The sequence below is a fragment of the Girardinichthys multiradiatus genome, chromosome 5, assembly GCF_021462225.1.
Source record: "Girardinichthys multiradiatus isolate DD_20200921_A chromosome 5, DD_fGirMul_XY1, whole genome shotgun sequence".
NCBI lineage: Eukaryota > Metazoa > Chordata > Actinopteri > Cyprinodontiformes > Goodeidae > Girardinichthys > Girardinichthys multiradiatus.
Genome location: NC_061798.1, coordinates 45,094,554 through 45,118,779, shown reverse-complemented (window position 1 = coordinate 45,118,779; position 24,226 = coordinate 45,094,554). Strand labels below are relative to the sequence as shown.

General features: G+C 40.4%; 1 protein-coding gene across 2 annotated transcripts; it reads right to left on the bottom strand.

Moving 5' to 3' along the window:
* Nucleotides 1–24,178, bottom strand: sh3d19 (SH3 domain containing 19). Of its 2 annotated transcripts, none has more exons than XM_047366557.1 (21): nucleotides 23,975–24,178; nucleotides 17,758–17,797; nucleotides 16,546–16,586; nucleotides 16,265–16,304; nucleotides 15,986–16,100; nucleotides 14,922–15,105; nucleotides 10,033–11,010; nucleotides 8,832–8,945; nucleotides 8,483–8,592; nucleotides 6,660–6,700; nucleotides 6,353–6,566; nucleotides 6,198–6,266; nucleotides 5,944–6,081; nucleotides 5,796–5,862; nucleotides 3,209–3,339; nucleotides 3,048–3,106; nucleotides 2,739–2,962; nucleotides 1,170–1,222; nucleotides 835–1,021; nucleotides 378–481; nucleotides 1–279 (listed from the first exon to the last, which is right to left on the bottom strand). In XM_047366557.1, exons 1-21 carry the CDS (start codon nucleotides 24,132–24,134, stop codon nucleotides 169–171), a joined length of 3,180 nt encoding a protein of 1,059 aa, XP_047222513.1. In that variant the 5' UTR covers nucleotides 24,135–24,178; the 3' UTR covers nucleotides 1–168. The 2 variants fall into 2 exon arrangements, with proteins under 2 accessions (XP_047222513.1, XP_047222514.1); XM_047366558.1 differs by having other exon boundaries at nucleotides 14,922–15,084.
* Between the last annotated feature and the right edge of the window lie 48 nt (nucleotides 24,179–24,226).

The window sequence follows — 24,226 nt, the reverse complement described above, 5'->3', positions numbered from 1 at the left end:
TTTAATTCTTAAGTAAAATAGTTTAATAAACATTTTAAAGGATCTTTAAGAAACGTGGCACAACTTTAAATACTGTTTCAGTTTTAATGCTTTCCAAACATGACTGATTAAATGTTCAACAGCTTTATTGCAGCTCTTTTCTGTGCAGCAGCACTGCAGCCTGTGACATTAATCAAGGACTTTCACATAGTTTTTAGGGACGAGGGCCCGTTTTCCCCTCAAGTCTCCGAGAAACCATTCATTATCAACTGACTCCAGGTTGGTAATGATGTCCCCGACCTGTGTAGGAAGAAAGATGAGAGGTGGGTTGGAGTCAGGTTCCTCAAGTTCATGATTTGGTTCTGTAGGTTAGTAGAACTCATCAAAGATTAATGCACCTGGAGTGAGAGCTCCTCCTCACAGTCTGATGTGAAGCTATAAAGAGCCTTTCCTCTCATGCAGCCATCAGCTCCATTCTGTTGGTTGTTACCTTGCTGCTCTTCTGCTTAGGAAAACACAGGGACAGCATGGTGACCACAAGTTTGTTTACTGCGGCACAATTTGATGAAATAGCAGGTGATGCCCAAGTGTATCAATTAAGGTCTACATTCCACCTTTTACATCTGTTGGTTTTCTGTAGAACATGCACCATCTGTTTGATAGTGTAAATTTCTTAATTAGTTTTTCACATGATAAAATCCTGAACACATCTAAGGGAAACACTGAATAGTGAGCTCTGTGAATAATCCTCTTTTAATGCAGGGTTTTATTTAAGGTTGCAGAATAACTCTTAAGTTGTTTATTTTTCAGCATGACCTTTACGGTTATCAACACCATGCTGAGAAATATATGTACCTGATGAGATCTCAATGAAAGCCCTGGGGAACATGCCCTCTCTCCCATTGAGCCTGCCACAGCTCCACTCCTCATTTAAGTGCTCGGTGATCAGGATGCAGTCATCCTTTTGAAACGAAAGCTCATCTTTTGATTTAGCTGCGAAATCATACAGAGCCACAGCCCATACCACACTGGACCTGGCTGCCTGTGGATGGAGATGGAGGTCACAAGACAACAAAGGGAAACATCAAAATGTAAATCTACGTTGTAAGCATCCATTGATGTAGTGTTTCAGGTACATATTAGCCAGCGGGATCTTTGTTGATGTTTCTGCTTCTATAAATATTGGTTACCTTAGGGGGTTTGGCAGCTGCTGGTTGCAGAAAGGAAGATGGAGCCGCAAGGCCTGTGGAAAGGATAAACACATGAAGGATAACCAAGTTTACATTTTACACATAGGATTTTGCACAGTTTTAGTCATGGTCCATGTATTTTTATTCTCACCTCAGTGCACAAAGTATATAGAGCATCGTGGAGTCTCACTGATGCACCTGAACTGTTCTTCATCCACAGTAGATGGATGACATAATAAAATAAATCTGCACACATTTGAATTCATTATCAATATTATTTTCTTTAATCCCTACAGGCTCAGACATACATATACCCTCGCTCATATTTGGTTAAATGTCCCTTAGCAAGTTGGACTTCAACCACACACAGTTTGTAGGCATTTACAGGTTTCTGGTATAATACTGCCCACATATTTGACGAGTATTCTTAGCAGAACTGGGAGATGTGACTTAAATTGGTTGGTTTCCTGGTGCAGACATTACTTTAAAACCAGCTATGATGTGTGCTTGGTATGGTAAGTATTTGTGTCCAAGTTTCCTCATTATTTAACCCAGTCTGTCACCTTGAGATGAAAGGAAATTGGTTAGTATGTTAGGAACAACTGAGGAACCACCAATGTCATAAACTGGAAGCTGCTCCAACTGTGCTAAGTAAAGGTAAGTTTACATTGTCTTGGACTGAAAAAGTGTAGATTACGAAAGGAGCTACTGGTCCTACAACAACACCTCAAAACTTAACTAAAGTTTCCAGCTACCCACATGGTTGAGTCAAATACCATCTGGAGATCTGGAAACAGGGAACAGGAAACCAACCAGTTTAAACTAACTCTACCAAATCTGCAAAGATCCCTCAGATATCTAGGCAAATTATATCAGGGGCCTGAGGATGGTTGTGAAAATCATGTGGTGAAGATGTAACTTGTAAAAGCAAATTTAACCAGTCAAAAGTGGGGGAGCGTGAATATGTTTGAGCCCGTATGTATAATTGTGACCCTATGGGTTTTTTTAAATCATTGAAGTCTTTTGTTAATCAGTCCCCCTCAGGATGAAAAGAATCGTTTAAATATATAATTAATGTTACATTAATTCTCATGAATACTGGATGGTTAGTGGATATAAGATTTTGACCATAAACTTTAAATATTTTGAAGGTAACCCGAAAAGTTGAACATTTAACCTGCATGGAAGACGTATCTGCGGTGCTAAAAGTTTCAGAGGAAATAAGAAAGAAGTTTTCTGTTTGTAAGCCCTTTTTGGCTTTAAAGTCAATGAAACTTGGATAAGGGGTAGTTGCTGAAATTCACGACTTGTATTTGTACATGTCAGACCTCCTCCCTCTGGACTGGACTTTGGTAAACAACCTTTAAATGAAACAATAACAGAAGCACAAATTCCTCCGAGACAAAACAAATGATGACTAAAGGCTCTCTATAATTGAGTAGTGTAGGTATTTTGATTAAGATGATAAGACTGAACATAAAAGACTCAGGACTGTGTGCTCAGTTTATTTTAGCTAGACTATTGTAGCCAAACCAGCACTTTGTGAAAAGGACAAACATGTTTCCTCACCTGGTAGTGCTATCCTAGCAGCCGACTGCTGATTAGGGGACGGAGGCAGATCCTCAATGATCTCCACAAAGTTCAAGGGGAAGATGCCAACAGACATCCCAATCTGCCCCCGAGCCCAGTCATCTACTACATACTCCTTCAGCTGGATCACATCCCCCTCTGAGAAAGACAACTCATCACTGTTCTCCCCTTCAAACTCGAACCTGGCCACACATCTCGGACCACTGCAAGGGGCATTTTACTTTCAGTGACCTCATCAGGGTTGTTTGTAAAGGGCAATGCAGAGGCAAAAACCCAAAAGCACAGTACCTGACAGAGGAAGGTTGTGTCTTTGCCTTCTTCGTGGGTAATGGTTTTGGTGAATGTGACTAATTGGAAAAGAAAATCACCATCAGCTTTCTTCATTTACAGATGTTCTCTGTTAAATATTTGTTTCCATAAAGTCAAATAGGTATTCGCTTGAAACTTACCAGTACTTCAACATAACTTATGGGAAAGAAACCTGTCGATCCATTATAGGTGCCTCTATACCATTGGGTGTCCACCTGCTCCACCTCAGTCACAACATCTCCTTCTCTGAGACTTAGCTCCGCTGGACCTTCTGTAGTAAAAACCAAACCAAGATTTGTTATTTAAAATAAAAACATTTCATTAACGGCTGATTTAAGAAAACACAACCATACACAGAGTAGGGCTGCACAATATATTCTTGTGCCCCAGCCATGGGATGAAACGTGGGCTGAACTGTACACAAACAAAAACTTGTAAAAACTCACAACCCCTAAATGCACCACATTAACCTACATAGTACAGCCCAGGAAGGAGGAGTCACATCGGGATTCCCCGTGATCTCATGGAGCCACTAACAACACTTCTCCCAGCCACACCTGTCTATCTTTTACCTGCAGCAGCGCAGCTGATCGCATCGGGAAGGCAGGTGTGACCACAATGTCTTTGAAACTCACTGGCAACTAAGACTCTACTTTGAAAAAACCTTGGATCCAAAGTTGACTACGATCTGATGTTCATGCATCAGTCGATCGAAGAATAGCCAAAAGTTAAATTATGATCTGCTGTATGTGCAACCAGCACATCACGGGAGTAATTAAGTCAAGTCTTAAATCTTTCCTTCCAAGAAAAGGAATCTGAGGCAGACGTTCCCCCAGAAGAGGGTGACTCTAATCCAGTCGAGTGAAGTGGCTTTCCCTCTCCCTGCCTGAAAGGAGACGTTGCAGAAACCGTAGCATCGCAAGCCTTCCTGCATGCCAATCCGAACAGAAGCTACACAAAGCTGCTACTGACAGCAGCCGCCATAGCTTCTTTGTTCACCTTCACTACTCAAGTCAACGCCCGTTTGACCTACTTCACGAGTGTTCATCAGAGCGGTTCATCTAAGAGGTTGTGTCTGGGCAGAGAAAATTAGTTTAGGATGTAATCTAAATATTGTTTACTTCATGGTGTTTTGCTTTGTTTGTGGTACTAAAAGCTAAACCATTCGAGAGTTAGCAGGCTACCTGCTTAGCTAATGTGAACAGCCCTCTAAGCCTTAAGGGTAGTTTATTTTTTGCAAGTTATGTATTAAAGTTAGGACAAATTTTATTTCAATTAATTTACTTCAATTGTGTTTTAAAAACAAACTGTCCATAATGTGGCACCAGCGCTCATACGCACACTAAGATTCATATCAATGGTAGTTTAAGGTACTTGTGTGACTTACAGGAGTGGTGAATAAGCTTTACTTTGTTAGCTAAAACTGCTCGTCACTGCACTATTTGTCCCATCAGATCATTAGCGTATGCGCTAAAAACAACGGTCAACCTTTTCTTCCCTGAACTTTTATTGAAGATTATAACAAAGGGAATGCTAGGAGTGAAATAATTGTTGGCCAATATATTCCAAGTTTTATGAACATTGCATTTTATATGCTAATGAAATTAGAAATTAGGCATATATCACAACATGTATCGTCATCACAATATCAAGATTTTCTAATACTGTGCAGCCCTAATACAGAGCCATGAAAAACATAACAATGTGGCATGCTTTTTTTATTCAGCTCCCTTTAAATTGGTACACCTAAACAAAATCCAGTGCAACCAAATCCCTTCAGAAATTTCCTGATTAATAAATAAAGTCCACCTGAGTGTATTTTATTCTCAGTACAATCTGAGAAGTTTATTAGAGAACAATGATTATCATGAACACAAAAAACACACCAGACAGGTGAGGGATAAAGTTGTGAAGAAGTTTAAACCAGGGTGAGGTTCTAAAACATCCCACAAGCTTTAAAGATCTCGCAGAGCTCAGATCAATTCATCATCAGTGAATGGAAAGAGTTCTGCAAACTGACTAAGAGAAGACCGACCCCCTAAACTGACAGACCGGACGAGGGGCATTCATTAGAAATACAGCCAAGAGGTCCATGGTGACTCTAGAGGAGCTGCAGATAACCACAGCTCAGGTGGGAGATTTTGTTGATAGGACAGCTAAAAGCAGCGCAACCTCCAAATCTGGCTTTTATTTAAAAGTGGCAAGAAGAAAGCCATTGTTGAAAGAAAGCTATGACATGTTCCCATTTGCAGTTTGCTACCTGCTCTGAGAAGGACACAGCAAATGTGGAAGAAGATGCTCTGGTCAAACATGATCAAAATTGAGCTTTTTCGCATAAAATGTCATGTGTGGTAGAAAATGAACAATGTATATCTCCCTGGACACACCATCCTTTTGTTGAAGCATGTTGGTGGTAGAATCATGCTGTGGAAATGCTTTGCTTCAGCAGGGACATAAAAGTTCAAAAGTTGATGGAAATATGGAAAGAGCTAAATACAGGACAGTCCTGGAAGAAAACCTCTCGGAGCCCATGGAAGACTGGGGTGGAGGTTACTACTTTTTGTTGCGTTATCATATAAAATCCTAACAAAATACATTGAATACTGTGATTTTAACTTTACACTATTTGAGATAGTTTAAGAGGTGTAAATAATGTTTTTTATGGAGAGATTAATTTTTAAATGTGAATCTTTTGTGAATGCAGATTCAGAGAATCTAATGACTTACCTGGAACAAAGTTATATAAAGCCTTCACCTTTAGCCCATCACTGGCTCCACCAGATGCACCTGCATCCTGCAGAGAAACAGTTTATATCAGAGCTGAGCAAGCACAAATTGGAGCCCTTATTTAATACCTAAATCAATATCACTTTACCTGAAGGTAAGACAAGTCAGTATCTAAAGGGGTTATGATTTTCATTCGAGACTTGTGAACTCTCCCTATGGTTTCTCCCATTTGGCACTCAAATTCATTGTGATTAATCTTTTCCAGAAGCAGAAGCACTTCATTTTTCTGTTGGGAACACCAGCAAACACATTAGGTTTCTTCTGCTTGGCTAAGAGGTACAGGTTGATACCACGTGAAGTACTGAATTTTTTCGGTAGAAACACTGTGAATGTTTTAGCCACCTGTAGTGTCAGCTCCCCTGTGTTACTCCCATCAAAATCCGCACATGCAATCCCATGAGGGAGCGGAAGCTGGTGGCAGAAATCCAAATTGAAACAAATACTCAGGAAGCAGAACTTAAAACATATTCAGAGCTCCAAGGTGATATGTTTCTCACTATGTAATTGTTGTACAGACGATGACCTGGACTGGGCCTCGGAGGCAACACGAGACCTTTCTTAGTGGGCTTCTGGGACTGGAATTTCGGTGAAGCTTGCTGCGGTGCTGACTGAGATCGACCGGCTGCTTGAAGGCTGGGTGGGGGAGGTCTCCCAGGGCCTGTTTTGGCTGGAGAAGGGCGGGGTGGCAGGCTTTTGTTCACACTGGGCTTCCTAAAGCAAGAAACCATCAATAATCCTGAGTTAAATAGCATCTTTAGAAATGTTATGAGATATAAAATGCTGTTTAAACTGTTTTTCTCTTACCTGGGTGGAAGTGGTGGCTCTGGTCCTGTACTAAAAGTGTTCTGCAAAACAACACCATGGCAGATTTTCAAGAAAAAAATATGCTCTGGCAAAAGACAGGGTAAAAAATCTACTTGTTAATAGATACAAGTCAGAACTTTTAAAGTGAGATTCTAAGAGGTTATAAGCAGTCAATATCTAACCTGCAGACTGCAGTGTATAGGTCTTGTGTCTTTGTTTATTTTATACCCAGATTAGTTAGTTCTGGAGGCTGAAACTAACTGCTAGTTCCAGAGGGCCTAAGACCAAAGTGGACTCCTACCATCAAAGTACCACATCCTACCACAACTTCAGTCTGGAAAAATGTTAAAGCTGTTTATGCAAACTTTATTTTATGTAACTTTAAATTGTTGTCACATTGACTTTGAGGGGTTATTTATACAAATACTGATAATTATAGACAATGGAGGTTGGAGGCAGTGCGCCACCTATGATCTTCCTGCATTGTACAGTTTCTGGTCATAAGCGTTACAAACAAAAGTATCATAATAGTTAAAGTAAACTGTATTTTGTGGATTTTTGTCCTCTACCAGGGCCTGCAATGCAAAAACAGCAATTATCAAACCACCAGTCAGGCTAGAAATCTGGGTGTAGTGATGGACTCTGACCTGAACCTTCAGACGCACATAAAGACAGTAACAAGGTCAGCCTTCTATCACCTAAAGAACATCTCCAGGATTAAAGCACTAATGTCTCAGCAGGACCATGAAAAACTAATTCATACGTTCATCTTTAGTAGAATTGATTACTGCAACTGTGTCTTCACAGGTCTGCCTAAAAAGTCGATCAGACAGCTACAGTTGATCCAGAACGCTGCTGCCCGCGTCCTCACTAGAACTAAAAAAGTGGAGCACATCACCCCGGTTCTAAAGTTCCTACACTGACTCCCTGCAGCTCAGAGAATAGACTTTGAAATACTTCTGTTAGTCTATAAATCACTGAATAACGTAGTACCAAAATACATTACAGACTTGTTGTCAGTGTTTGAACCACCCAGACCTCTCAGGTCTTCTAGCTCAAATCTACTCTGCATACCCAGAACCAGAACCAAACATGGAGAAGCAGCTTTTAGTTCTTATGCTCCACTAATCTGGAATAAACTCCCAGAAAACTGTAAAAGCGCTGAAACCCTAAGTTGCTTTAAATCAAGATTAAAAACTTATTTGTTTAGAGTGCCCTTTCAATGTGTCATCTAAACATTATTAGTTAAGTTTTCATTCCAATTTTCCTTTCATTTTCTTATCCATCATTCTATTCTCTTTATTTTTTTAATTACCTCTGTTGTTTGATTTTCTGTATCATTGTAATGTTTTTCCTTATGTACAGCGCCTTGAGTGCCTTGTTGCGGAAAAGCACTATATAAATAAACTTGACTTGACTTTTTACACTGTCTTACTTTTCTAGTACACAGTTGGTCTGACTGGAAAGACTGCATATTCTGCTTTCGGTACATGTTTCTCATAAGAAGATCTTTTGCGGCTAACTGGCTCTGAACTGTAAATAATCATTGGCTTTTGTAGAAATAACTCCGCAAATAAAAAATGACAACGATTTAGAGGTTCATATTTTAGCATTTACTTAAACATATTGACGTTTTTGCAGGTCAGAGTTGCTTTACCATGGTAAAGATCAACTACTGGACCACCTGACTTGGATTTGTACTAAATGATGATGCCCAGGGACTTGTTTACTAAGGGTAAGACATTAAATGCTTACGAAACGTTTAGTCTTTAAACATGCTTATTCCTTTTAAATCTATTGGTACTCTTTGAAATAAATCTCACCTGAAATGACTTTGAGGGTGTAAGACCTTGCTTATAGGTCACTGAGGAGTTCATGGAGCCTAATGGTTTCCTAACTGGAAGAGAAGGAGCACCAACGCCCTGAAAAGTATCTGACATAGAGAGATCCATCTTTATTGAAACATACAACAAACTCAGGGCTCTATTACAGTTTGTAAAAAAGACACCAGTTAAAATGTGTAAAATCAAATAAGATTTCTTTGCAAAACTTGCTGACATGCAAAAGAGGTAATTAAACCATTTGAGTCAGGTGAGTTAAAGCAGGGATAGAATAAAAAGTTGCAGGACAGTGGCACTGGAGGTCTGGAGTTACAGACCCTTGCACACTCACCTAAAGCAGCCTGGCTTGGAACCCCGATGGTGGTTGGTCTTCTTCCAATACCTTGTCTTTTGGCAGAGCCTCCACTGTTGTCCAAACTGAACTGAGGTTTGAGTGGGACTTTTTCTGAACAAAGGAAGTTGACTGTTTAGCCATAGTTATGTTACACTGACAAGGTTTGAAAAGGTCAAGCAAGAGAACTAGAGAGCTGATCAACAGCAGATAATACATAACAAAAGACTGCTAAGGCAAAAGTTCTCTAAAAGGTTACAGAAAAAAAAACAATGTTCCAGCCTGTAGTGAAACTCCTGGAAAACCAGTGCCCCTGTCCACCCTGAGGCCAATTTTACTGCAGCGTGAACTGAGAGGGCACTTGTTCTAAAGTCTACACCTTTGGCTAACACTTGCTTGACGTCCATTGCCTTCTGGATGAAAGGTTTATGGTCAGACATGGCAAAGATCAAGCTATTTGGACACAGTGACAAGAAAAATGTTTAGAGGAGTCAAGGTAAGGCTTTTAAACCTAAAAACACAGCACTATTTTTTGAGCATAGTGGTTGTAGCATCATGCTGTGGGACTGCTTTGCCAGGTACTGTTGCATTGTTATCTCATGAACATCATTTGGCAAGTTAGAGTGGACAACAAAGAAGAGAACAACCTCTATATTCTTCAACTGTACCTCAAATCAACAGCTACAGTGGTTAAAACCTGGACACAATTAGGAGTTTTAACATGACAATGACCTCAAACCCAAATAAAATTTGTTTTGCTAGCCAACATCAAGCCTTTTAATTGGCCTTCCCAAAGTTCTGACCGTCAACCCTACTGAAAATTTTTGAAATATGTTTAGGGGCAAGTTTTTACAAATTTAAATGAGCTCTACCGATTCTACCAAGAAACGTGGTCCGATATTTATTCAGATGCCAGAAGCTTGTTAATGATTACAAAAACCATGTGGTTATAAAGAAATGGGCTGAGAATTAGTTAACTAACTGGTTGTGGTCTATATTCAGTTTAGAGTTTGCATGGATTGAAGAAAATTCACAATAAAATCAGACGCTGTAGTTTTATCCTGTCTCTTAAAACAAGTGCCTAAAAGCCCAGACTTAATATGATATTCATAACTATTAAGAGTTTTTTGAACCTTTCACTGGAACATAACACATGGCTACATTCAGAGCAGTAGGTTTCATAAAAATAAATGTTACTTACTCCATGGGCTGTCCACGGTGTCATTCACTGTGTAGGAGTTGTGGATGTTCATGTTCAGGTTGGGTTTGAGCGGTTCTTTGAATGGTTTTATGGGAGGTACCGGTGGTAACATTGCTGGTTTCTCTTCATGAATGCTATAGGATCTGGTCAGCCCTAAAGGCTGTGATCTTTGCAGTTGACCCACTTTGCAGTGTAAAGCCTCCAGCTCCTGTCTTACAGAATGCCCCACTGGTTTTGTAGGAGGCTTGGGTCTTGTGACTGGTTCTTGGTTTTGTGAATCTAACATGTTTTGGCCGGGGTCATAAGTACTTTGAGGTTTAAGAGCTACAGAAGGTTTTGAAGCAACTGGCGGTTTGTAGGTGGCCCTCCTTGGTGGAAGATCAGGTGTAGCTGGTTCGGACCCATTTTCCTCTTCGGCACCAGTTTGGCTCTCAAAAGCCTGGATCCTGGCACGAATGTTTCGATGATTATGGTTGGCACTCATTATTCCATCAGCATCTTCATCCAGCAACTTAATATATGATTGGTCAATGAAATACCTGTTGTCCTCACACTTGTTACATTCACCAAAGACCTCCAGTAATTCCTCTAAGTACTTGTTTTTTGGCACTTCTTGTGAATAAGATTGAAATGTGTCATAGTTTTCTCCAAGTCTAATCAAAGTCTGATCCTCTTCTTTTATTCCCTTATTGTGCAGTTTTGTTCGAGGACGTGGAACTGGTCTCCGAGTGTTTTTTATGTTTGAAGCAGCAGGTTCAACAGACCCATCAGTGTCAGACTGATTGTTTTTAGGAGTTTCCCAGTATACTGTGACAGATCTGATGTCCGCCTTCTCAAATCCCCTTAGGTCCGGATTACAGTTACAATTAGAAGCTTCTGTACCTGTGGGTTCTGTTGTTCTTGGTACGATATTGATGCCTCTTTTTGCTTCTGATGCTTTTGGCAATGATGACCTTGGAGGTTTTTGGGGCTTTTTAGCTGAGGACAGAAAGAAAATCATATCATTTAGAACCCAACAACAGGAAGAAAAGCCATTTTGAAAATAGAGGTGAACAAAAGTACTTTAAAAAGCAAGGACCAAGCAGCATCTATCTTATATTTAAGGACTTAATTATTATAATGACATAAAATGCTTAGAATTAACACCTACAGGTGCACCTCAATCAAATATCCTTGAAAATGCATTTATTGAGTAACATGACTCAAAAGTAAAGCTCAATATATAGCTCTATAACACACAGAGATTATTTTGGCTTACAGCTAATGAAAAGCCAAAATTCGGTTTCTGCTAAAAATTAGCATAGGACCAATAAAAAAAGACTGAGGCAGAACTGTTATGTTGTGGCCATTTTATGACTTACACATTCATAGGGAAGACTGCTGATTTGACAGCTGTCCAGCAGACAGTAACTGACAACCTCCACAAGGACGATAAGCTACAAAATTCTATTATATTAATTCTAGAATTGCGCCGCTCAAGGTGGCAGCAGGTTGGAATAGCTCTGTTACTTTTGATTCTGATTTATTCTTTTTTGGGAACTATTCCTCTTGTGGTGGATACAGATGATTTTTTTGGATGACTGTCCACTCCGGTGTCGGATGCTGTGCAGCTTGGAGGATTTTTCCTAATACTTTCTATTTTTGGACATTTGTTATTATGCATTGCCATGGCAACGGGGTTGTTTCTTACAACCGGGAGCAGCTGATTAATATCTCAAAAGCTCAAATAATACTTCAACTACAACCCCAAATCCCTGATGAGTTGAAAAGGAGACGCTGTGGATGCAGAGCAGGAGCTAAGAGAAGAGAGAGAAGGAGGAAGTTCAAACCATCTCTTCCGTCGATTAGGATGGGCAATGTGAGATCGTTGGGAAACAAGTTGGATGAACTCCAAGCCCTACAAAGGGCCCAGCCAGAGTATCGGGAATGTGGTATTATGTGTTTCACTGAGACATGGCTCCAGGATCATATCCCCGACTCCAGCGTCTCTCTGCCGGGCTTTTTAACCATACGAGCAGACAGAGATTTAAAGAGGAGCGGCAAACGTAAAGGAGGTGGACTGGCAGTACTTGTGAACAACAGATGGTGTAATCCAGGACATGTTACTGTGAAGTGTCATCTCTGCAGTCCAGATATTGAATTGTTGGCAGTAATTTTTCGTCCATATTATTTACCCAGAGAGTTCACCAGTGTTACTTTGATAACAGTGTACGTTCCACCTTCCGATGTTGCCGACACTGCATGTGATGCCATCAGCTCAGTTGTTGCTAAGCTACAGACACAAAACCCCAATGCTTTTGTGGCAATTTCTGGTGATTTTAACCATGCTTCACTCTGCTACACTTCCAACATTTCAACAGTTTGTCAGCTGCACTACCAGAGAAAACAAAACATTGGATTTGTTTTATGCAAATGTCAAGGACTCATACATCTCTACAGCAAGACCTCCTCTAGGCAAATCAGATCACAATCTTGTTTTTGTTTTGTTTTGTTTTCGGCTCGAAATATAAGCCCCTTGTTCAGAGGCAACCTGTAATAAAGAGAACTGTGAGAAAATGGTCACAGGAAGCTGAAGAAGTTCTGCAAGGTTGCTTTGAGGCTACAGACTGGGATGCACTGTGCCAGCCACATGGAGAGGACATCAATGCCTTGACTGAATGTGCAACCGACTATATAAACTTCTGTGTGGATAACATCATTCCCACCAGAACATTGAGATGCTTCCCCAATAACAAACCTTAGATCACCAGTGACCTGAAGGACCTGCTTAACAAGAAAAAAAGAGCCTTCAGAGAGAGACATAGAATTATTGAGGAGTTTACAAAAGCAACTTAAAGTCAAGATAAGACACAGCAAGGAGATGTACAAGAAGAAGCTGGAGAGCAAGCTCCAGCTAAACAATATCAGAAATTTGTGGACAGGGATGAAGAAGATCACAGGCTTCAAGCAGAAGGATGATCAGAGCGATGAAGGTCTGAACAGAGCCAATGAACTGAACACATTCTTCAATAGGTTCAGTTCAGAAACAAGCTCAACATCTTCCTCTCCTGGTCACAGCCAAACAGACATTCCACCTTCCTTTGACCCACAGGACCCACAGCTGCCCAGTAACACCTCACATTTTTTATCTTCCACCTCAGCCTTAGACCCTTCTGCTTCTACATGTTTGCTTTCAACCATATCAGAAGATGCTGATGCTTCCTTTGCCACCCCCTTCCGCCTGTGTGTCTCAAGAAGTCAAGTGAAGATGCAACTGGAGAGACTGAATCGGAATAAGGCTGCAGGTCCAGATCATGTCAGCCTTAGAATCCAAAGGCCTGTGCAGAGCAGCTCTGTGGGATTCTGCAGCACCTTTTCAACCTTAGCCTGGCCCAGAAGAAGGTTCCAGTGTTGTAGAAGACCTCCTGTCCTGCTCCAGTACCAAAGAAAACTCTCCCATCAGTCCTCAATGACTATAGACCTGTTGCTCTGACATCCCACATCATGAAGGTCCTAGAGAGACTCCTGTTGGCCCACCTGAGTAAGCAAACAGTAAACCATCAGGACCCCCTTCAGTTTGCTTATCGCTGTGGAGTTGGAGTTGAAGATGCCATCATACACCTGCTTCAACAAACCCACTGTCATCTGCACAAAGCCAGCAGCACTGTGAGGATCATGTTCTTTGATTTCTCCAGTGCATTTAACACAATCCAACCTGATTTGCTTTGTCAGAAACTCCAGAAGACTCAGGTGGAGGCCTCAACAATCTCCTGGATCAAAGACTACTTGACAAACAGACCACAGTTTGTGAGACTGAAGGGTTGTGAGTCTAACCAGGTAGTCAGCAGCACAGGAGCACCACAGGGGACTGTACTCTCATCATTCCTTTTCACTCTGTACACCTCAGACTTCCAGTACAAGACAGACTCCTGTCATCTGCAGAAATACTCGGATGATTCTGCAGTCGTGGGGGGGATCAGAGATGGACAAGAAGCTGAGTACAGGAAGGTGGTGGACCACTTTGTAGCATGGTGTGGAAACAATCATCTCATTTTGAACGTGACTAAAACAAAGGAGATGATTGTAGATTTTAAGAGAAACAGGAAAAAGTCAAAAACTATTTCTATCATGGGTGAAGAAGTGGAGGTGGTGGAGGAGTATAAATACCTCAGTGTTCACCTGGTCAACAGGCTAGAGTGGAGATGCAACTGTGAAGCCATCTACAAGAAGTGACAGAGCAGACTGTACTTCTTGAGGAAGCTTAGGTCCTTTGGTGTTTGCAGCAAGATGCTGCATATCTTCTATAAGTCTGTTGTGGAGAGTGTGATCTCTTCTGCCATCATCTGCTGCGGGAAGCAGCATCAGAGCCAGGGACTTAAAAAAGCTCAACAAGCTGATAAAGAAGGCTGGCTCTGTTCTGGGGACTCCTCTGGAACCTCTGGAGATCATTGTGGAAAGACGGATTCTTCATAAAATGAAGAACATTATGGAGAACCCTGAGCATCCTCTTCATGAGACTGTCCTACAACAACAGAGTGTCTTCAGTCAGAGGCTTCTTCAGATCTGCCGTAAGACGGAGCGCTACAGGAGATCCTTCCTGCCCACAGCCATCAGCATCTACAACGGTTCTTTGAGGAAACCTGAATAATATTAGCTACAACAACATTTACTTTCCCTTTGGGATTAATAAAGTATTTTTGAATTGAATTGAATTGAATTGAAAAGCTCATTGCTAAAGATCCTTGCTGTTCACAAAGCACTGTATGTAAGCCTAGCATATTTATTGGAAGTTAAGTGGGAGGAAAACTTGTGATAGAGAAGGGTGCACAAGCAACGTTTCTGACTGTCTTCCAATCTATTGCAATGTAGCTGTACATTAATATAAATCAGATATTAGGATTAGGTCTCACCTGCAGGGTTTCTCTCTGCAGGTGATGAGGTGGCACCACAGTGTAAATTACTGACTTTCCTAACTGGGTCAGTCTGTGTTCCACTCGTAGCCTTGCAGATGCTCTGGCGTGGGGCAGCAGTGGGCTTCGCCGGGTGATCTTCCTGTGTTTTCTCTTCAATCACCTGGTCATAGGATGGTGGGGGCTGAGTCATGAAAAAGAGTTTAGGATTTCATCTTGTGTCTACTGAGTGCACTGATATTTCAAAGTTAAAACAATAGTGTGTTCAATAACGTCAGATTTTTCATTTGGTCATATTAGGGGACTTAAATTTATCTGGAAAAAAATGAACTTTTAGGGATTAAAGTTTTTTATTTTTTATAACTGTAAATGACTACATTTCACAATTTCCCTGCCATTTCTGTTTCATTTAAGTTATGAGAAATATCTTCATACTGGCTCATATTCAGTTCTGTACAAGATTATTTAACCTTCAATTTCTTTAAATTCCTCTTCCAGACATTCAGATTTTCTTGGAATCCCTTTATAAGGCATTTAATTATTTTCTTTTGACAGTGGATGCTTTTTCATTAATTTCTCTCCAGTACCTGACCAGTCTTAGTTACTTTTCTCTTTGTTAAACCACTTACCTCTGGCCCATTAATAATTGTAACATAAAAACCTTCTGCACTGCTTTTATGTGTTTTTTTCCCCCAACACATAACAGATAAATAAAAAATATATCAACAATGTTTGGATCTTTGTTACCAGGAGCCTGACAGAAATAACACTTTTTAGGAGGATTAAGAATAAGCCACTTCTTTAATGACTACCATGTCCTGTTTATCTGCTGAAGATAATTTTATTTTTAGGTCTGATGCTTATTTTGTCCTCCAGTTGTCCACTTCCCTAATTTTGTAGTTTGAGTAAAAAAGAACTTTAGAAATCCTGAAAGGACACTTTGAAAACATAAGCCCGGCTCCAAGCAAGCAAATATAATAAATTAGGATAAAGTATGCACATTATACTTCATAAAAACCGGTTTTTACAGTAAATCTAAAGGGAAAAAATGAGATAAAGCCTACCTGAGTCTGGATGCCAGTGGGCCAGCCTGGTTGAGGTGGAAAAACCACAGGGCGTCCAGTGAACCAAATGTTTCTCGCCAGAGGTTCCACTGAGACGATGGTGATGTTTGGTCGCCTGCAGGACAAACCGTGAGAGATTACTGTAAACTTCTAAGTGTATTTTTTTCAGTCTTGCTAGCTCTGAGTATCCCTCATATATGACCTTTCCACACCTTCATACTGCACAAATAACACCATCAAGATGTGAATGGAAGAATGAAGGATTAATGAGATATATACCTCCTCTCTGTTCTGTTGTCACTTTCAGAGTTTGTTCTTGCTGAAAGAAGGAATAAAACTTCATGAACTTTGTTTGCGTTTTAATATACACAACCATCTCATTTTACAGATGTGTTCTTTACTGTTATAAAAGATGACATTTCAGAGCATAATTTAATAAAAATTGCAAAAGAAAGCTACAAAATTTCCCAAGCAGTTTGAAAATTGCATATTGTTTACTTTTCTATGAACTATAAAACATATCTCAAATCTCCCTGAGGTATATAAAAAAGAAAACATACTTCTCTTGATAGCAGCTCGTAGAGAAGACAGTGGCCCTTGACTAAAAATAAAAATAATAAAAATTAAAGCAAAATGTGTTAAAAAATAACCCTCATTTTTATCATTCTTGCATGTACTGCAGACAAATTAGAAGCAGGGAAACAAAGTAGGACAATAAAACAAATAATATTTCTTTATGCTTAGCTCCAAAAATTGTCATAATTATCATAAACACACTGCCACATGTTGATCCTAGTGTGTCAATAAAAAAAGACTAAACTAGTGATCTCAGAAGGACATTTCGGTTTCCACATAGAAATAAAATGGGAGAATGTAATGAAACACAATAAAAGAAAAATCATACTTTAAGCATTTTTTTATTGAAAGAAACATGTTACATCACATTATGTCCTTTAAAATTGTGCTGAGACACAAACTAAAATTTCCCAGTAAAAATTGTCATGAGGATGGATCAATAAGAGAAGGGTATTAAACCAGCTGACTTGTTCATGTGAATAAATCAGGTTTTGGAAACTTTGGCCCTTTAAATACTCTAGAAAGGTTTGAATTACTAAGCTTATGCAAACGCAGTGGCACAGCAAATGTTAAAGCTTAGATTCACATCTATCATAGAAATACTCTTTTATGCATCACTGAAACTCAGTTTGCTGACATCATGGTTCTTTAACTCTCAAAATGAAGAATCCGGTCGCGGGGGGCCTTACATATTAAAGACGGTGGAGGTTAAGCTAATGTTTACAAGCTGCCGCATCACCTCAGTGACAGGTAAGTCTCCTGACAGAGGCAACATCATTATTCACATCTCCTCATTAAGAGCACAGAGCAAAAGGGGGATGGAAACCATCTGTGGGGAAAACACTTACATTCCTCCCTCTTGTCGTTCATCACGGTTGACCTAATTGTTCCATGAAGCTGTAAACACTGAGATCTAAAGCCTGCAAACGTATCTATGTAAGCTGTTGTTTTAAAGCGGTCTCCAGGCCTTACTGATGTTCACACGGAGATCATTGGTCTAATTACCTTCTACAAACCGCTCCTGAATGAGCAGCATGATAGTATGTGTGTGTTGGCCCCCTCCCTGTCAGACAGCATTGATCGCTGCATTGTTGCGTCTATTCAAGGCCGCACAATCACAAGCTTTGTGAAAGAGACACCAGCATGCTGTTCTGTAACCAAACAGTTGGCTGGCTTAAAATTCAGTAATGACATACCTGCAAGGCAGATGATGCGGTTTGGTTCTTGCAATTAGATCTACAGAGAGAAACAGAGGCAAATCTTTTTAGTAGTGATATGCAACAACCAAAGACTAAAGCTCGTAAAGCTTCGTTTGACATTCATCTTTTATCTGGCATGGAAGTAATGAGTCCAGAAGGTAAACCCAAATATCCCTCTTTTCTGTTACTCTCCACAGCTCATTCTGGAAGATCCCAGTGTTCTCCACTTGAAGGTTTTCTGGAACCCAATCCCAATGAATGAATGAATGGAAGGATGGATGGATAAAAGGGGAAGATGTACAATTCTTATGTAAACCTATAATTACGTTACAGGGAAAATGCAACATTTACACTCCAATCTAATTGTGTTTCACTGTCATGTTTAAGAAACAAGTTTGAGATGGTCTGAGCTTTGTGACATGCTGCATTATCCTGCTAGAAGTAGCCATTAGACGACCTGTACACTTTAGTCATTAATAGATGAAGATGGTCAGCAACAATACTCATGTAGGCTGTGGCATTTAAACAATGCTCAGTTGGTATTAAAGGGCCCAAAATGTGCCACGAAAATATCCCCCACATCCCATTATACCACCACCAGTCTGAACTGTTGATACAAGGAAAGAGGGATCCACGATTTCTTGTTTTTTACTCCAAATTCTGACCCCACCATCCGAATGTTATGACTGAAATGACATCCAGTGAGGGCTTCTGCTGCTATGGCTCATCCACGTCAAGGTTCTGTGCATCTAGAGTTGGTATCCTGTGTACCTTGGTTGTAATAAGTGGTTATTTGAGTTTCTGGTGCCCATCTATCATGTGGAGCCGGACTGCTCTATCTCCTCTGACATCAACGAGGCATTGTAGTTCACTCAACTGCTGCTGAATGGAGATTTTCTCTTTTTTTAAGACCATTTTCTGTAAACCAGAGACACAGCTGTTCATGGAAATCCTAACAGATCAGCATTTTATAAAATACCCAGGCTAGCCCCGGCTTGTACCAACAACCAAGACGTGTTCAAAGGGACGTAAACAGCTTGTCTTCTCCATCTGATGCTCAGTTGGAGCTTCAACCAGTCTTCTTCATCATGTCTTTTCTTCAAGCTATAATCAACAAAACCTGCTCTTTTAAAGAGGTGACACAAAGTAAGCCCTTTACAGGCATCCTAAGTTAAGATAAACTTTAAATGAGAATTTAACAATTAGCTTTTACAGTATGAGGGTTTTTACAGTTAAACACACCAGGTAAAGTTCTCAAACAGCTTTAACTCCTCTGTTTCCAAGCCGTTTGCTCCAAACACTGAATGTTTTCTACGGCCTCACATACCCAAAATCAGAATGCAGGAATGAAAGCTGACAGCAGTTTGTTTCATTAATCATCCTTTATTCTTGGAGTGCCTCTCCTTTTGTCTCTGTACAACGTTTGAACCAGAAATACAAGAGCCTGAACCAAGCAGGAAAAAATGTGGAAGAACCAGTTCACAACTACATTTTAAACACTGCTTTTAATACCTCCTGTACATTAGAAGTATTTTTCATGCCATATTTAATTGTGGCGTTTTCTGGTCTTACACAAACAAGCAGTAAGGGAAGCATGAAGTAGTTTTCTAAGATGTAACCCTAAGATTTAAACAAAATAATGATCTTATTGTCTTTGTAGGGACACCAAAGCAAAAAACAAACTCCAGGTAGAGGTTGAAGATGACGCTGGAAGCACCTCCAGCCTGAAGCGTCTTGCTTCACTGTAGGCAGGTTCCACCTATTACACCTGTTACTTGTTGACTGCTAGAGCCACTGTGGTGCTGATGAAAGTTACACTTTAACAGCCCTCCAACAACAGTTTCTAATCTTCCAACAGAACAAGGTTTTAATCTTTAACATGTGACTATTCCCTGTGGTGCAACCTTTTATCACCAGCAGATATAACACTGTCTGAGCAGCTGTTATCTCTTCAGTGCTAAACTACACAACTCTAAACACAACACTCAGTACATGTCTGATGCTCCTACCTGTGAGGTGTTAAAGGAATAAAAATGAAATCTTCAGCATGGGGATATTCCCATTGAGATCCGTCCCTCCTGGTTGTTTCAGTATGACAGAGAACTTGAAGCTGTCAGTAACACACCCGCTCAGACAACAGGAAAGAGGGAGGGCCTTATGTTTCACAGCTCCAGTGTTTACCTGGCCAATCTGGTGAACTGGAATGTGGTCTTTCAGGAAGCAGAAACTAAACCAGACTGTGCAGCTCGGTTACTGCTCCAGAATGTACAAAAATCTCCATGATTTTTAAGTCACTTTGCACCTTTTACACCCTTAAACATCCTGAGTGATTCATTCAGCAGGGTGGGCAGTAGAGTCATAAAGTCACATGACTTTGTTTGGCTCGAAAAATAAGCCATAAACCTTTCCTCCAATGCTGCTTGGGAAAGAGCCAGGTTACACACATAAAAAGTGAAACGAAAGAATTAGAAAGTCTGATTTGTAAACTAAAAAAAAAGTATATTTTAAAAATCCTAAATTAATTATAAAATCTAAAGTGTGAAGTATGATTGAAGAGCTTTGATCCTTTTCTACTTCACATCTGATTAGATCACATTGAAATAAAATTCATCATCATAGAAACATAAGGATGTACGAAATGCTTCTTTCTGTCCAACTTTATTGAGAGGGATATAATCACAATTAGTGTTTATTGTGTATCACAATAACCTGTATTTCATATAAATAACTGTGTGTACCTATACTTGCAACTAAATCTATTTGAAGGGGAGAACATTTTTGCCCATAGCTGTTAAGACTTGAGCAACGGAGGAACCCAGAATGCAAAAACTCACTCTCAGAAGAGGCAGGAACAAAACAATAAATGGGATGGCAAGACAGACATGGCATGACCCGAAAAACAAGACATGAGCAAGATCTGAAAAATATTTCCGCGATGAATAACTGGACAGGTGTGTATATATGGAGTGTGAACCAGGTGGAGCAAGGAGACAGATTAGCTTGGAGCAGGTGAACCGAATAAAGATAATTGATAGACAGAACAAAACGTGGCTGGAGCAAAACAGAGACTCTTGAATACAAACTAACAGAAAGTAGAAAAACATGAAACTAAAGCATAACCAGATCCAAATACCAAACTAGACAAAACATGAATTAGAAGACAAAAACTAAAGCATGACCAGGAAAATAATAAACAGGAACTAATTCAAAACTTTAACTGTGAAACAGACCAACAAAACCCAAAAACACCCACAAATCATAACAATAGCTTTGTGAAGCTTTATGAAAGACTAACATTTTCAACATAAAACTGTCTTAATAGCTACATCTAGGAACTCTCCTAAAGTCTTTCAAAGTTTCGTTTTTTAGGCTTTGCCTGTTTTTTTTATATTTCATGTCTAGTACTTGTACCTGACCAAGAATGAATTCCTCAAAAATAAGGAAACCAGACAAGAAGACAACAAATCTAAAGCAGATGACCAGTATCTAAAAGTCGTATGTTTGAGAAACAGGAAACTCTCCTGTAAAACCCTGACAAAGAACCAGAGGATGCACCAGCCTTTGGCTGATTTTCTGTTGCATGTCAAGTTTTCAGCTAAAAGTCATTAGGAGAATCTTATTGGTGGTAAAATCCTGGTTTCTTTCCATCAAATGTTTCTTTTTTGGCATTTTTTATAGATCCAGTAAAATATATAGAACAAACTGTCTTTGTAACAAAATGTCAAAGGATCCAATTTGAAATTAGTTATTTGCTAAGTTGTATTTTATTTGAGACACAAAACTGGCTCGTTGTTAAACATTCTGAGTCTTTTTATGTTTGAATGAGAGTAAAAGACACAGTTTGGTGGCTTAGACAATTAACAACCTAAACATATGTTTCCCTGATAATGGTGAGGTATTGGAGCGATAAAATGCGAAAAAAGCAGCCAAAGTCTGAAGAAAAACTGTGAAAATTACTCAACGGCTGGAGGAATTGTCATTCTCCCTACATTACAAGATTACAAGAACTTCAGTCTTGCTCCCTGGAAGCAAAATAAGAAGAAATTAGAGATGACTTGAGATTTTGGCACATTCATAGCTTATTAAACATTTAAACAACAGGGGGAAACAAAACTGATATATTTGAAAATCCAGTCACACTCTGATAAACTCTGAGCATATTCCACAATGATGAACTGAATCCAGAAAAGATACCACGAGCACACGCACACACACACACACGCACGCACGCACACACACACACACACACACACACACACGCACACACACACACACACACACACACACACACACACACACGCACACGCACACACACGCACGCACACACACACACACACACACACACACACACACACACACACACACACACACACACACACGCACACACATGCACGCACACACACACACACACACACACACACACACACACACACACGCACACACAGAAAAGCTGCTGAAATCAGCAGGGACGGATTGCCTTCACAGCCGTGCTCTCCCTTCAACACATGCTGACATTACTCAGCACAACAGCAGCAGCAGCAGTCACAGAGCAGCTGGTGGAAATTGGCAACAAAAGGAACGTAAGAAAAACAATCTGTTGCTGTGTGTCACACAGCAACAGCTGCTATACTCCACAAAGCTGACCAGGTTTATTGTAAACATGGATCTTTGTGAAATATTGGTGCTGTAAAGCTAATATGACAGAGTTTAATGAGTGGAAGAGACAATGTCTGCAGCTGGTGTGGACCATGAGTCAGAGAACAATTGTAGCACTCGCCATAGTTGTTGGTTAAAGATGTGGACAGAAATAGTCTTTATGCAGATTTGGGGACTCCAGTGGTGCCCGCGTCTTTGTTGCAGTTCTCTAAGAGAAAAGCTTTGGAAAATATTTTGATACTCTTTTAGCTTCTTAAAAGTTTACATTATTTTTTAATTATACTGTTGCTCTGACTATAGGTCAGAGCTGTAGGTAAGTAGCTATTTTCTTGAAACCTCCTTCAACCACTTTGTCTGCGAAAAGCAAAGACGAAATCTGCTGGTTCCGAAACAGGACCCCCTCTGCCCCTTGGCTGCACCTAGAAATCCTGTCCATCAAAGTTATAAACAGGACCGGTGACAAAAGGCAAACCTGCCAGAGTCCAGTGTACACTAGGAACAGATCCGACTTAACGCCGGCAATGCGAACCAGACTCCTGATCTGCTTGAACAGAGACTGAATGGCTCCTAATGAAGGGCCGAGGGACACGGTCGAATTGCCTTCTCTAGGTCCACAAAGCACATGCGGCCCGGTTGGGCAAACTCCTATGAACCTTCGAACACCCTGTTGTGGGTGTAGAGCTGGCCCAATGCTCCACGGCCAGGACAGAAACCACACTGCTCCTCCTGAAGTCGAGGTTCCACTACCGGCTGGACTTTTCAACTCCAAGTCCTCAGTCTCTGCTTCCACCAAAGAAGACGTGTTGGCAGGGTTGAGAAAATCCTCGAAGTACTCCTTCAGCCGCCTGATAATGTCCCCCATCAAGGTCAGCAGCTCCCCTCTCCTGGGGCTCTGGAGGGTTTGCAAGAATAGCTTCGAGGCTGGCAGACAGTCCTTCACCATGGCCTCAGAGATATCCTTCCAGGCCCAAGTTTTTGCCTCTGCTACTGAAAATATACATTTAGAGCTTCACACATCTTTACCAGGGGTCCCTATAAGTGGGGATGGCGCTGTACATGGAGAGCAACCATGTGAAATCCTGTCTGACCAAGATCCCCATATATTCCAGTATTTTGAAAAACCTTTATACTATTTCTAATGACACTGGGCCTGTCAGCTCAAGAATCTCTGTACAGACATCTGAAGAGATCAGTTTGTGGTGAAGGTCTGAGCAGAACCAGTGTCAGCAGGCAGAGTGGTCCAGAACGTTTTCACACCAGGTGTTACAAAGAAAAACTACTGAGAGGCAAAAGCTGAACTGAGATTTTTCTTTTTTTACAATAATAATAAAAAAATACATATTTTTTGGTCTATGAGAGTCAAAACAGTAAATAGTTAAATAAAAATCCAATTTAATACACTTAATATTTAAGTCACTTTAGCTTGATACTTTACAATGTATTTTTTTTCTGTCTGGTCACTAAATACAACATTGTTCAAAAGCACTAAAATCTGTTCTTCTGATGCTAAATTCCAGATTCCTAAACAGAAATGGGTTTAAAGACTTCTGCAGGATACCTGTTGTCTGAACTCTGTGCTGCAGAGTTCTGCACTGCCCCTCATCTTCATCCTCCTCTTCTTTAGGGAGGGGGTCCGGCATCTTCTGGTTTTGAAACGTCATAAAATATAAAACAAGAGTAAACCTAGGCAGTGTGCGAGGAATAAACAGATCCTCCATCCACACTTAATAAGACATTTTCTCGATTCTGTCCCCTGGGCTTCAGAGAAAGCTAGTCCTGGCCACGGCAGCGGGCGGCTCTTTGTGTGTGG

Bases quoted from the DNA above. Each gene is read 5' to 3' on its own strand.
- sh3d19 (XM_047366557.1), bottom strand. From the start codon at position 24,134: ATGGAGGATCTGTTTATTCCTCGCACACTGCCTAGGTTTACTCTTGTT. The intron at 17,798-23,974 runs GTATCCTGCAGA...TTCTCTCTGTAG, and splicing joins GCACAGAGTTCAGACAACAG to ATCTAATTGCAAGAACCAAA. The intron at 16,101-16,264 runs GTATATATCTCA...TTTGTCCTGCAG, and splicing joins GACAACAGAACAGAGAGGAG to GCGACCAAACATCACCATCG.